Source organism: Branchiostoma floridae, chromosome 1, assembly GCF_000003815.2.
Source record: "Branchiostoma floridae strain S238N-H82 chromosome 1, Bfl_VNyyK, whole genome shotgun sequence".
Taxonomy (NCBI): Eukaryota; Metazoa; Chordata; class Leptocardii; order Amphioxiformes; family Branchiostomatidae; genus Branchiostoma; species Branchiostoma floridae.
This window is the reverse complement of record NC_049979.1, coordinates 27,104,504-27,116,527: the sequence shown is the minus strand read 5'-3', so window position 1 is coordinate 27,116,527 and position 12,024 is coordinate 27,104,504. Positions and strand designations below refer to the sequence as shown.

General features: G+C 40.3%; 1 protein-coding gene across 1 annotated transcript; it reads right to left on the bottom strand.

Annotated features, from left to right (window-relative positions):
* Positions 1-232: 232 nt before the first annotated feature.
* On the bottom strand, positions 233-10,403 carry LOC118419465 (protein maelstrom homolog). The gene is made up of 12 exons (XM_035825888.1): positions 10,159-10,403; positions 9,227-9,334; positions 8,631-8,715; positions 7,007-7,156; positions 6,146-6,187; positions 5,320-5,447; positions 4,703-4,757; positions 3,996-4,137; positions 3,090-3,152; positions 2,071-2,209; positions 1,408-1,560; positions 233-448 (listed from the first exon to the last, which is right to left on the bottom strand). Exons 1-12 carry the CDS (start codon positions 10,300-10,302, stop codon positions 233-235), a joined length of 1,425 nt encoding a protein of 474 aa, XP_035681781.1. The 5' UTR covers positions 10,303-10,403.
* Between the last annotated feature and the right edge of the window lie 1,621 nt (positions 10,404-12,024).

Below are 12,024 nucleotides of genomic sequence, written 5' to 3'. Positions count from 1 at the left end.
GGGGAGGCAAAACAGGTGCAAAATGCACTTATCTAGGCAAGAACTGCAACCACAGCAAGTGGTCCAGGTACAGGGAAGATTGATAAAGTAAATGGTACTATTGTTATTGGGTGGGCCGACTACTCACTCTTTGCAGCCAGGGGCTGAATTGCAAGGAGCTTACAATAGGCGGGGCTAAATCTAAATCTAAATCTAGATGGTACTAAATTTGTTGTATGTAGCCTTCAAAAGTTTAGAAGTATGTAGCCTTCACAGTTAGACATCCACCCTTGCTCAGTTCACACCAACCCTTGACATTGCCTGTTGTCTTGGTTGGAGTGGACACAAACTGAAGGCAGTAAGTCCTGTGGAAGAAAAGCTGAAGTAGGTACAGGTACTCACCCGGAGTGGTTGGCTTCCGCAGTGCTTGAGTTTCAGGAACATTCGAGGAGCTGGCTGAATGGGTCGCCTGCAGGGGTGGAGGTCAAAGCTGTCAGTAAAAACACTTCATGGTCAAGTCTGGTTGTATGACAAGTTGTATGACATTTTGTTATTGGGTGGGCCGACTACTCACTCTTTGCAGCCAGGGGCTGAATTGCGAGGAGCTTACAATAGGCGCTAAATCGCAAGCTGCCATTCGGCGCCACTCAGGTGACCTCAATACGACTGTCACAAGTGTCTGGAGCGAGCTGCCATTCGGCGCCACTCAGGTGACCTCAATACGACAATAATTGCCCCAGGTGCGGCCAAGGTACTGTAGGTTTTGAACCGCTCACACCGCACCATCGCACATGTGGTGGGTTCTTTAACGTGCCTGGGGTGTGGCTCTCCACAGACACGGGACCTCCATTTAACGTCCTATCCGAGGGACGACTCATTTTCACTTGAGTAAAGTGAGGAAATTCGTGAGTAAAGTGCCTTTCCCAGGGGCACAACATCGGCAGCACGGCGGATTCGATTCCACAACCTCTCGTTAACGAGGCAAACACAATACCACTGTGCTACGCGGTCCCACGGTACAACATTGTATTAAATGTATAGATTGAAGTATTTATAGCAACTGTCCCAGTATGGTAAAATCACCAAGAAATCTGTACATTTCCTCCATCCTCAGGCACTTTTTACCAGGCATGTTGAAAGAAAAGAAAGCTAGAAAATATTTGCATGCAAAAAAGCATTATGCACACCACCAGATTAGCGACCCCCTGCAAAAGCAGACTACTTTGTGATCATCTCTGTGTAGAAATGTACCATTCGGACGTTATGCCAATACATGTACAATAAACTTTTCCAAAATTACTTCATATTTCATGCAGCATATACCTTTTCCCTGTCATATCAGGGACCCTGATATACATTTTGAGGTGAAAATTTAGGTGGAAATATAGAAATAATATTTTAGATGTGTGTTAAAAAATGAAACACTACCTGTGTGAGTACGCGTATGTCTCTTGCGGGGAAGTTGCCTTCGGAGGGTGAGGCAGCTGCTATACCGTTACGCTGGTCTCTGCTGTAGGAGGGAGGTGGGTTATAGGCTGCTCCTCTGGGCTGGGATGTGGTTCTCTGTCGAGATGGAGGGTCCTATAGGGAAAACACATACACATAAACACATTTACCATGCACAATCTTAGAATGGAACTGTCTAACTACAGGAACAGTAACTACCCCATCCCTGTCCTCTTTCAGGGAGAGGATGGGCCATCTCAACTAACTACAGATACCCTCATACCACGTAACCAGTGTGGCAGAGCCATCGGTATGAAAAACTATAGAAGAATGTTCAGACTATGTAAAAAATTATTAATAAACTGGTGGAACTTCTAAGTATTCATCTATCAGACAAGAACAAGGAAAAAGTCATGCCTTTCATTCCCACAGTTATGTGTAATGAAACCAGGATTGAAGCATTCCAAAATTTACATAACATCACTGAGTGGACCACATTACCACTACTGTGTGCTTTTAAGAATGCTTGCAGCTACATGAAGCTGTGCAAAGCTTAGGTGTGATGGGTAGTTCATAGAGAATAGTTCATAGAGAATAGTGCCAGTCTGACTGCAGAGAAACAAAGAAAAGAAGACTTGTACAGACCCACATGGGCCTCCTGTCCAGAGCGAAGGCATCAGAAGGCAGGATGGTGTAGTGGCCCTGGTTCTCTGGTCTCTCCGGGAGGTGACGGGCTGTCAGCTGTAGGTCATACACCTGGGCCATGGAGTCACTGATGGAGAAACTAACAAGCAACAGAAATAACTCTTTGTTATAAATTAGAGTATTATTAGAGTAAATGTTATTACCGGTGCAATGGCCGAGTGGGTAGAGTGTTCGCCTTGCATTCGATAGGTCGTGAGTTCGATCCCCGGCCGAGTCATAGCAAAGACTCTAAAAATGGTACATGCTGCTTTCTCTGCTTAGCACTCAGCACTAATGAGGAAGAGTATGGAAGTTAAACACACATCACTACCAGTGGACCAGCCCCCTGTTGTAGTGACTTGCACATGTGTGGCCCAAGGGCTTCGAAGTGGAGATGGGCGCCATCCTACGCGTCTGTAGATGCATGGGCAAACTTTTTAAAAAATTTTTGTTATTAGAGTAAAGAATCTTCCACCTCTGTAGTTTAGTTAATGTAGAAGACATTTTACTGTAGATTTTCCTATGTTTGAAAGCGACAGAAGCATTCTAGTCAGATATGTGTTCAGCAATTAAATAGCAAAGAGAAATTTCTATTGCACATAGCCTGCATTGTTTTTAATCAAGGTTTTTTAATTCTTTGATGGAATGGTAGTTGTACTTTTTTCATATCAATTGTACTGATAATCTTATTACTAATAATTGCCTTTTTTTCCTAAGATGTACAAAAGACAATGTATTGCAATTGCAATTGCAATTTAGTATTGCCATGATTGCAATTTAGTATCCTGTTTCTATTTATTAATAATTAACAGTTTGGTATCTATTATTGGAATAGCAGTTGTCATCTTTGCAATTTTGATTTTAAATAAAACTTCAGACTTCATTTGTTCAGGCTTTCTAACACAATTGCACAATCACATCTTAATAGCTTGGAGATACAAGTATTAGATTTGATTAGAAAATTGAGAAGAAGATCTCACCAGAATCTCTTGACTGCTCCCAGAGCACAGTACTTCACCTCCTTGCTGGCGTGGTATTCACAGCTGTACAGGTGCAACAACACAAGCTTTACAACGTACACATCCCATGCAGATGTAAGGCCATCTTGGTTCCATTACATGATGAAGTCTGCATGTGCAACAATCTTTGGCCATTTAAAAAAAAGTACAAAGCAGCTGCAAAGTAAGCAAATATTTTTTTTTTTTAAATTGTAGAAAATGGACACTAATTTAATGTGACTAATGTAGTACAATGCCAAAGTCTATTCAATAGTCAAAGAAGATGTGCATGAACAAAATGAAGAATCTATTCTTTTGTATTGTTTTGTTCAACTTAGGATTAAATCATGAAAGCACTGCCACAGCAAGTAACCTCTATGGATAACATCAACACACTCATAACGTTTCACCTCATTTTGAAAAAAACATGTTTTTCTAGTACAAAAATGGTCAAAATGACAAGAAGATACCAAAATGGGAAAATATGCAGTGTAGTTACCAGCCATGACTGTACATGACCATAGTTGTAGAAATGAAACAAGGTGGATAGTAAAAGTGGTACTAATATGGTAGCAATGACTGTAGTTGTCAATTTGGTTAGTGATACCAGTCTACCAAACTAGTGTCACTTGGCGCACCTCTTGGATACAGAAATAAAAGACTTGTTGGCTGTGATACCATGTTTAATTTGTCATCACAATTTGTGATACAATATTCATGGTTTCTACATGTACAATATTCATGGTTCCTATTTTTACTACTACTACCACTACAACTACTACTACATGTACATCACTACCTATCAAATAAAATTTGCATGAAGTCTGTAGAGCATGTCATCCATAGAATTTACTTCTTGTGGCCTAAACATTATGTTTACATCCTCACCTGGACCCATCTTCATAGTCAAAGACTGAAGTGTTGAGGATGGATGCTATCATGCTGAGGGAGGGGGCGTGGCCCTCGCCGTGCTCGTACAAGTCCTTCACTAGACTGTCCAACTCGTACACGTGGAACCTGTTGTACTCGCCTGTACTCGGGAAATCAACAACACAAAAGGAGGTTACAGTATTTCAAGGCCAGGAAAAAGTTCAGCTTGAAACTAATACTAGTAATAACACTTACCTCTAATGAACTGAAATTACATAGATTTACTGTTATGTACAGTGCTCAAGGGTAACTGTTCAGGACTTCACTATGGAATACCAAACAACAAAGGAGCAAAAGAATATTGTCTGAAGTGATCAGTGTCAAAATATTAAAAAATCATGATGATCCGTCAACTACTTCTTGAGTTATTCTCTTTCAAACTCAGAAACAAAACCAGCTCCTGCTGATGATGCCACTAGGGGATCAAAAAAGATGCCACTTGGGAATCAAAGCCTACACTGCTTACTCTTCCTTTTACAAGGTATCTATAACTGAAAAATTATGTCCATAGCATGTCATAACCAGAAGTTTCCCTACAGTACCTTAACAAGCTGTGAAGGGGTCCAAAATCTAATCACTTCAAGGACTCATTTTGACTCAAGTTCAAAATGTAGACTGTACGAAAGTCGCTGTACTTTTTCTTTTATCAATTAAGCTCCACTTACCTGCCATTTCTGACAGCCAGTCCAGGCACCACTCACACATGGAAGTGTGTGTCACCTATGCAGGGACAAAAGTAATACATCAATATCATTATTGTAATCCGTTTCATGTCATAGTTGGGCCATGATAACATGATTATGGCCGTTCTGGACACTATCCAGACTATCCATAGAACAAACTGAATACACTTTGAGTGCGTCCTAGTGCTATAAATTCCGGATATGGATGTTGGAATTGGTGTTGCTACAATTTTTTGGCCGAGGACACCAAAATTTTCTCAAATTCTGTTGCGTTTCACATTCAAATATGTGTTTTCTCATGTTGGTATGACGTAAATAAGATACAAGATACAATCCTGTGAGTTTGACCAGCCTTCGGCCTTCAGCCGGTCATACAAACGGTTAAGCTGGTACTCTAGTGTTACGAAACACACCATGTTATATTCTACATACAGTATATGTTCACACAGTCAAGTTCTACCTTAGGCCAAACCAAGCTAGTTCCTTCCTTGCTGAAGAAAATTACAGCACAGACATATTACAACCCTTGTACAAACACATAAACACAACCTGTTTTCTCACAACTACAGTTCATCTGAACAAGGTCAAAAGTGACTAACTTGAACGTATAGCGGAGGAAAGTCCCTGCCGTTGGGGCTGGTAAACTTGCAGAGATCTGTCCATAGTCGGTGGTAGTCTCCCTCCGCCAGCTCGAACCCCTCGATGGGGATCTGATGTGTGTTGTCACCTGGAACACAAAGGGCAGGAGAACCGATGGCAGCCATGTTTGTTAGGGCAGGAATAGGGCTGGGTACCGGTACAGAAAATTCAGGTCCAGGTCCGGTTCAGGTCCAAAGGATCAGGTCCAGGTCAGGACCTGAACCTGGACCTGATGCAGTATGACTCATACCAATGGTCCATTTCACTACAAAGAAATCTGTTTGGTGGAGTATTAGACTAACACTGGCGTTTTAAAATCCTTCAACGCTAACTGCACCTGTACGATTGGCTGTAAAACTTGGTAGAAATTAATATAAACTCTACTCTACTTCACTCTTGTTATTTTCTTGTACCTGCAAGCGCCAAAACGTGTGAATGCCTGATAAAACAATCTGTTAATTTTCTAATTGGTTCATCATCCGGTCCACCTAATTTTTTCAGGTCCGGTTTTTCTGGACCGGTCCAATAAGAAAAAAACGGTTTTGTACCGGTACGCTGTACCAATACCCAGCCCTAGGCAGGAAGAAAGGGGATATCCTAGTATCTGATTCCTAGTCAGGACTAGTGGTACTTGTACATAGTCCCACTATGCTAAGAAATACATATGGCATCTTTATTGACAACAGAACATTATGATGGCTCCGCCCCGAAGCGTCGCTAAAAAAAAATGACTGGCAGCAATACTAACGTCAGAATGAGTCTTTGAGACATAGAATAGGTACTCACTGGTGCTTTGGCACAAGTATCGATATCCCAGCGGTGGTTTTCCTGTGGAGAAAACAGCATTATTCTCAAGTTCTGTATGGTAGTCTTTGAAACAAAACATTGGAGTTTGTTCCATTTTCAAAAGATGGTACTGTAAGTATAAAAGAGAAGGTAGACCAGGGATCGTGACTGCGACTAGATTTGGTCGCATTGCGACCGTAATTTTAAGGATGCGCCTATTTTTGAAATGATGGTCGCACGGCGTGCCAATAAAAAATGAGCAAAAAATAAAGCTTGCCGGTACGCCAGACCGGTTCTGGACTTGCAAAAACGTTTCGGTTCAGGTCCAAAATACAGCACTCGCACATATACTTTTCATTTTAGACCATCTTGAAATTTGCGCTGAACAAAGACAAAAATATCGCTAAACAGTGCTGTAGAAGAATACTGAAAGATTTCTGGGCCGACATTGATAAGTAGACAACTTATGACTTCGCTTCACATCCTTCAATAAATTCAAAATGCACTAGACACAATCCCAGTTCAAATGGATTTATCAATAAATCATGATTATGATGGGTTGTTCATGAAGTACTGCTAACAGAAATGTTTTTAAGAATACATTGTACCTGCTGAACTTTTTCCAGCTGAAGTGGCTGTACCTAAAATGTTCTCAAATCACCTCAAATTTTGCCAATGGCTGTATTTTGCTGTCCAAAAGAATGTCATGCTACCCAATACAATGTCATGCTACTCAATACAACATCATACTGTTCAATACAATGTCATACTGTCTTTAAAAAATGTCATACCTCCAGTGTTGAAAGTGTTGAATATATACAGTAGTTTAGAAGGGCAGAGTGAGTTGAAAGCTGTCCTCACCAGGTTGTATGAACCTGTGGAACTCCCGTGTGATACCCTCCTGTAGTGAATACTCCACCACGCCGATCTCACACGGCATGTACCCCATGTCATCAGGCAGCTCACACAGAGACTGGATACTCAGCAGCAAGAACTTCTCATGGACAACACCTATACACAGGAAACAAGAACTTCTCTTTAACAACACCTATCAGGGCTCGAAATACACTTTTCAGTTAACTTGCACCAGTGCAAGTTGAGCAAAAGGTAACTTGCACCAAAAGAAACTTACTTGCACAACCCAAAATAGTGAACTGTTAACTCTTTATCTCCTATTCTGAAAATTTGCAAATGTATGTGAGTAAATGGGGATACATAAAGACCACATGTTTGGATACTTTTAAGTATTTGTTTTTCCATAGCATTTTTTCTTTAGTTTTAAACTGTACAGTTTCAAAAAAGGTGAATTTAGGCTTAATTAAAGATCAATCCAATGTCTACAACTCGATAAGATCCATAGATTTCTTCTGCATGCCTCGCGATTGACATCCATCACTAATCGCTGGAATGAAGTGGTAGAACAACTCATTACAAGTACAACATGTACATATAACTGGAAAAACCAGTTGAACATATCAAAGTCACTAACTTGTATGCAAATGTGACTTAAATGCAAATCAAGGTAAGACAACACCAAATTAAGCATTGTAGAGATGGAATTGTCTTGAAATATTGTTTACCTGGATGTCTAACCTCCATGGACAAACTTAGGCTTTTTTATCAAGTGTTATTTTCTTTTACCTTTCAATGACAGATAATATTCTTGGTGTTTGTAAGCTTTTTCTAATGTCAGGTATTAGAGGACAAAAGTAACTTGCACGGGTGCAAGTTTGGTCTTAACTTACTTGCACCACACTAATCTCACATGCACAAACTTGCATATGCATGTGGTATTTCGAGCCCTGCCTATAATACACAGCACTACAGTATTCTCCTGACATTCGAGTTATCATGGACACTTATCTGTGTTGATAGTAATCATAGTAACGGTTACCAATTGTACAATGTTAAACTTTCTTCCAACATTAAGGTGTTCATGGATCAACTTGTTCAGGATCAAAAATGACTAATCACTTCGGGATGTAAATTCGCCAGAGTTACAGGCACTTTGATCTTTTTGCCACGTGACCTTAGGAATATGTGACATCAATAATTGGTCAAATGTGCCAGGAAGTTTATTCTGATATTCCTTTGCATTTAATTAGGATCACATTCAAGGCTAAAATCATGTCAGTGCTCACCAGGCTTTTAGCTAGGATTTTATAATAGGGAGTCCAAACTTATTGGTGAGTGACTATTGTAGGGGGGTCCGGGGGCATCCGAATTCCATGGTGCCGAGTTTTTGATGATTTTAACTTAAAAAAGTGCATTTTAAGGTATCCCAAGAGGCAAAAATACTGTTCCAGAGGTCACAGTAGAAGACTATGACCACAGATGACCTGGTAGCATCCCTGGTCAATCAGAATTTCATGCTTGTCAGACAATTTTTTCCCCAGTATAGGGAGCATCAAATTTCTTGTTATTCTAAGAAAAGGGAGTCCAGATGACTTCTTGACGCATGCCTGGCTAAAAGCCTGGTGCTCACCCCTTCCTGGAGGCCAGGCTGCAACAACCCTCCTCCTCTCCTCCAAACGTCTCTTCTCCAGGATGGCTTTGGTGTCTACTCGGTCCTGCAGGCCAGAGAAAAAACTAGCAACATTACCAGGCCACAAACGTTAACGTTTTCCCCATTGTCCTCAAGTGACCTATGAATTGTCCAAGACTTTTTTTTGCACAAAAAAGGCTAGTGGTATAGATGGGATCACATTTTCTAACAGAGGAAAATGTAGAAAATGTCCCAGCTAACACTGAGTGTCAAACATACAACACAATAAAGACTTTTGCTTAATCTCCTCTAACATGAACTTCTTTTCCTTGTAATCTAAAGTTCCACTTTCTTTCAAGTTAGAGAATAGGATCCTAACTTTGGCCCTAACTTTGTTTGCCAAAATATTTTTCACAAATTTTCCAATTCTGCAACTTTTCCTGGGATTAATCTAGAAAAATGTTTCGTTAAAGTCGTGAGGGATGTATCGTGAGACTTGAAACAAAAAGATGGTACTTTTGTTTGGCCAGGTGGAATGGCCTGGTAGAGAGCACAGCATTTTCTATAGACCCCAAAATTGCAGATGCCCAACTTACAGCTAAAGGTCTGCCCTTGCAGTCCAGACGACCAGCTGTAGCAGAGGCACTCTTTTTGAGTTCCTTGGCCTGCCTTTCATATTCCTGCTTCTCCATCTCTGGCATGGCCTGCAACACAGAAGCAAACTTTTTAACATAATCTTTGAGCAAATGTATGGCATACATAGTTCACTGATCCTGGTTGTGGACCAACAGATTTTGATTTCGAATCCCAGATTTGTCTTTCACCTGACATGTACATTACTGAAAAGGATTGCAGTCCTTCAGACAGGGTGTTCAGCTTAGGTCCACTGTTCATTGTGCTTGTCATAAAGAGCCAGACAAACTTCCCAAGTACAATGAACATGTAAATACTGTAATAAAAAACTACCGTATTGTTTGTCTTCGCTGCCATAACCAGTGAAAGTTTAGCTAACCTGTTCATTTGAGGCCTTTTGAGCTTATCTTTCCATCTAAGCAAAAATGCACATGTTTTACAACTACTTTTGTGGCATGTTGTAAGCCTTTCTAATGGTCTGCATATCTCCACACATCTGCTTGGAAATAAGAAAAAGAACACTGAACACTCAAACTTCAAATACAGCCTTGTCATCCATGAAAATACACAGAAAGTTATTTTGTTTTGGGATCTTTCCTTTGGCAACACAATCAGCCAATTGTATCCTACCATGAAAAAAATGGAAACCGCCTACGCCCCTAAGGCGTCCTCAAAAACACAATGACATCTGGTCGCCATCTTTGCTGGTCTGGAAATTTTTCTGAGAAATTCGAGACCAGCTCCTTGGCATCAGCAAACAAAAACCAAAACAACTAAAAATAAATCATTCACAGCCCTATCAAGCGTAATCCACATCACATGAACAAATTGATGAGAATAATTTCTATATAACGGACACCTTTCAAAAGTTTTACAAGTTTGTCAAGCTTTTTACCTTCCAAGATGGGTGGGCGAGTTTGACAACGTCAGCCATGCCGTTTGGCATCTGGTATCCCTGCCGCTTGTATTCCGGGATCATCTCTTGCATGTACACCCAGAAACCGTTCCTCTGTGGCTTGTTCTTCTTCTTTGGGGGCATTTTGTCTTCACTGTTGGGCTAGAGGAAAGAAATTTGGTCGAGAAGATTTTGTCAGTGTGTGCACTCTTTGTCTTCTTCAACTTTTTGAACGGATTATACCATTCAGGTAGCAGGGGGGATGCTATGAATATGTACTTTAATATTGTATTCAACGTCATAGATAGTTTTCATTCATGGTCATCTTTTGAATGGTTTTGATACAGTATCTATAAAATAAGACATAAATATCCTTACAATGGTAGCGTATGACTATCAATAGGTTTTATAGTTACTTGACAATACACCCTGGTCCCATCTTAGATAAAGATGGGGGTCAGAGGTCATTCTTCGCCTGATGACTTTGATACTGATTTGTCAAACTTTTGAAAGCAAAGAAACTAACCTGATGAGGAAGGACCATCGTGTACCCCCCCCCCCCTTGTAATTGAAAAAAATCGTATTAAGTAATTAAATGGCGGGGGATTAAGTTTATGGATCGGAGGCATTCTAGCCACTAAAATAGTCAAAACATCCGTTACATTACTACTCACATGGAAACATTCAAAAAGTGATATTGCCCTTCTCTATGATCTGTGAGAGTAAGCATCAGTCGAAAAGTGTGACAAACAAAGAGGTCATAACGTTGTCACGGACCTACAAAGCTGCCTGCGTCATCACGACAAAAATGTTAACCCCGATAATTGGCATACTTCAAACACCTTTTCAAAATCATCGAATACTATGTTTGTTTGATTGCTTGTTTGTTTGTTTGTTTGTTTGTCATTCAAAGCTGTTCCAAATCGTTTAGCTTCCCCTTCGGTGATCTCCTTTTTAGTGATGTCCGCAAACGTCTTTAGTAGTGAATGATGCTGTACATCTTCAGCGTAGTTTCTTTTTTACTTTTCATCTAACGTTATATTATAATGTCATAATTAACCTATGAATACATTACAAGGTATTGCATTTTGATTTCTCTCCCTGTTGATATACCAACGTTACATACGTTGCACATGTATATGGTTTTACCGCTAAGTAGGCATTGGGAAAACACACAAAAATCATTGTTTTACTGAAATTCGTTCAACCGTAGCGCCAACGAACTACAGTTTCAGTAAAGATAATAACCCCTTCATAAGGGCGATTCCATTGACAGGAAATACATTACAAGATACAAGAGAATAGCTCCTTTTAGCTCCTGTAACTAAAACAACAGGAGCTAATTGACTCATTTGCATTAACTGTGTCTTAGCCTTGATATCCTTTGATATCCAAATTGTCTTCAACTTGACTTTGGCTTAGCTTTGTTTTCTTTGGAATCCAAATTGTCTTCAGTCTGAATTGTCTTACAACCTTTCCTATTGGACATCTGAAATTGTCTTCATTCATAGTTAGAGTATAAAAGACCTGTTTCTTGCAGGTCACTTCAGTGTCACTGACGAAGGAAAGTGGATTCTTTCCGAAACGTCTGACCGTTTCAAAACCATATCCAGTTGCTTGAGTAACTATTTTTGGCATACAAGAGAATAATTTCCCCATACAGCTCATGGTGGAAATTCCCCGCTGGTACGTATTTATCTGGGAGTGAGGCATCACTTGACTTGCGTATGGGTAGTCAACCTCCTTGGTACGTCATGACCATTCTTCGGGAAAGTATCCGTTTTGCAAACAGTTCTAGATCTGCGCATGGGTGAGAGGAGGTGGAAATGAGTTTGAACAGTAGAGGGCCAGTGTAGTCTGTGTTTA

Coding starts and splice junctions, on each gene's coding strand:
- LOC118419465 (XM_035825888.1), bottom strand. CDS start 10,302: ATGCCCCCAAAGAAGAAGAACAAGCCACAGAGGAACGGTTTCTGGGTG. Junction 8,716..9,226: donor GCAAGGGCAGACCTTTAGCT/GTAAGTTGGGCA, acceptor TCTGGCCTGCAG/GACCGAGTAGACACCAAAGC. Junction 6,188..7,006: donor CCACAGGTTCATACAACCTG/GTGAGGACAGCT, acceptor TTTTCTCCACAG/GAAAACCACCGCTGGGATAT.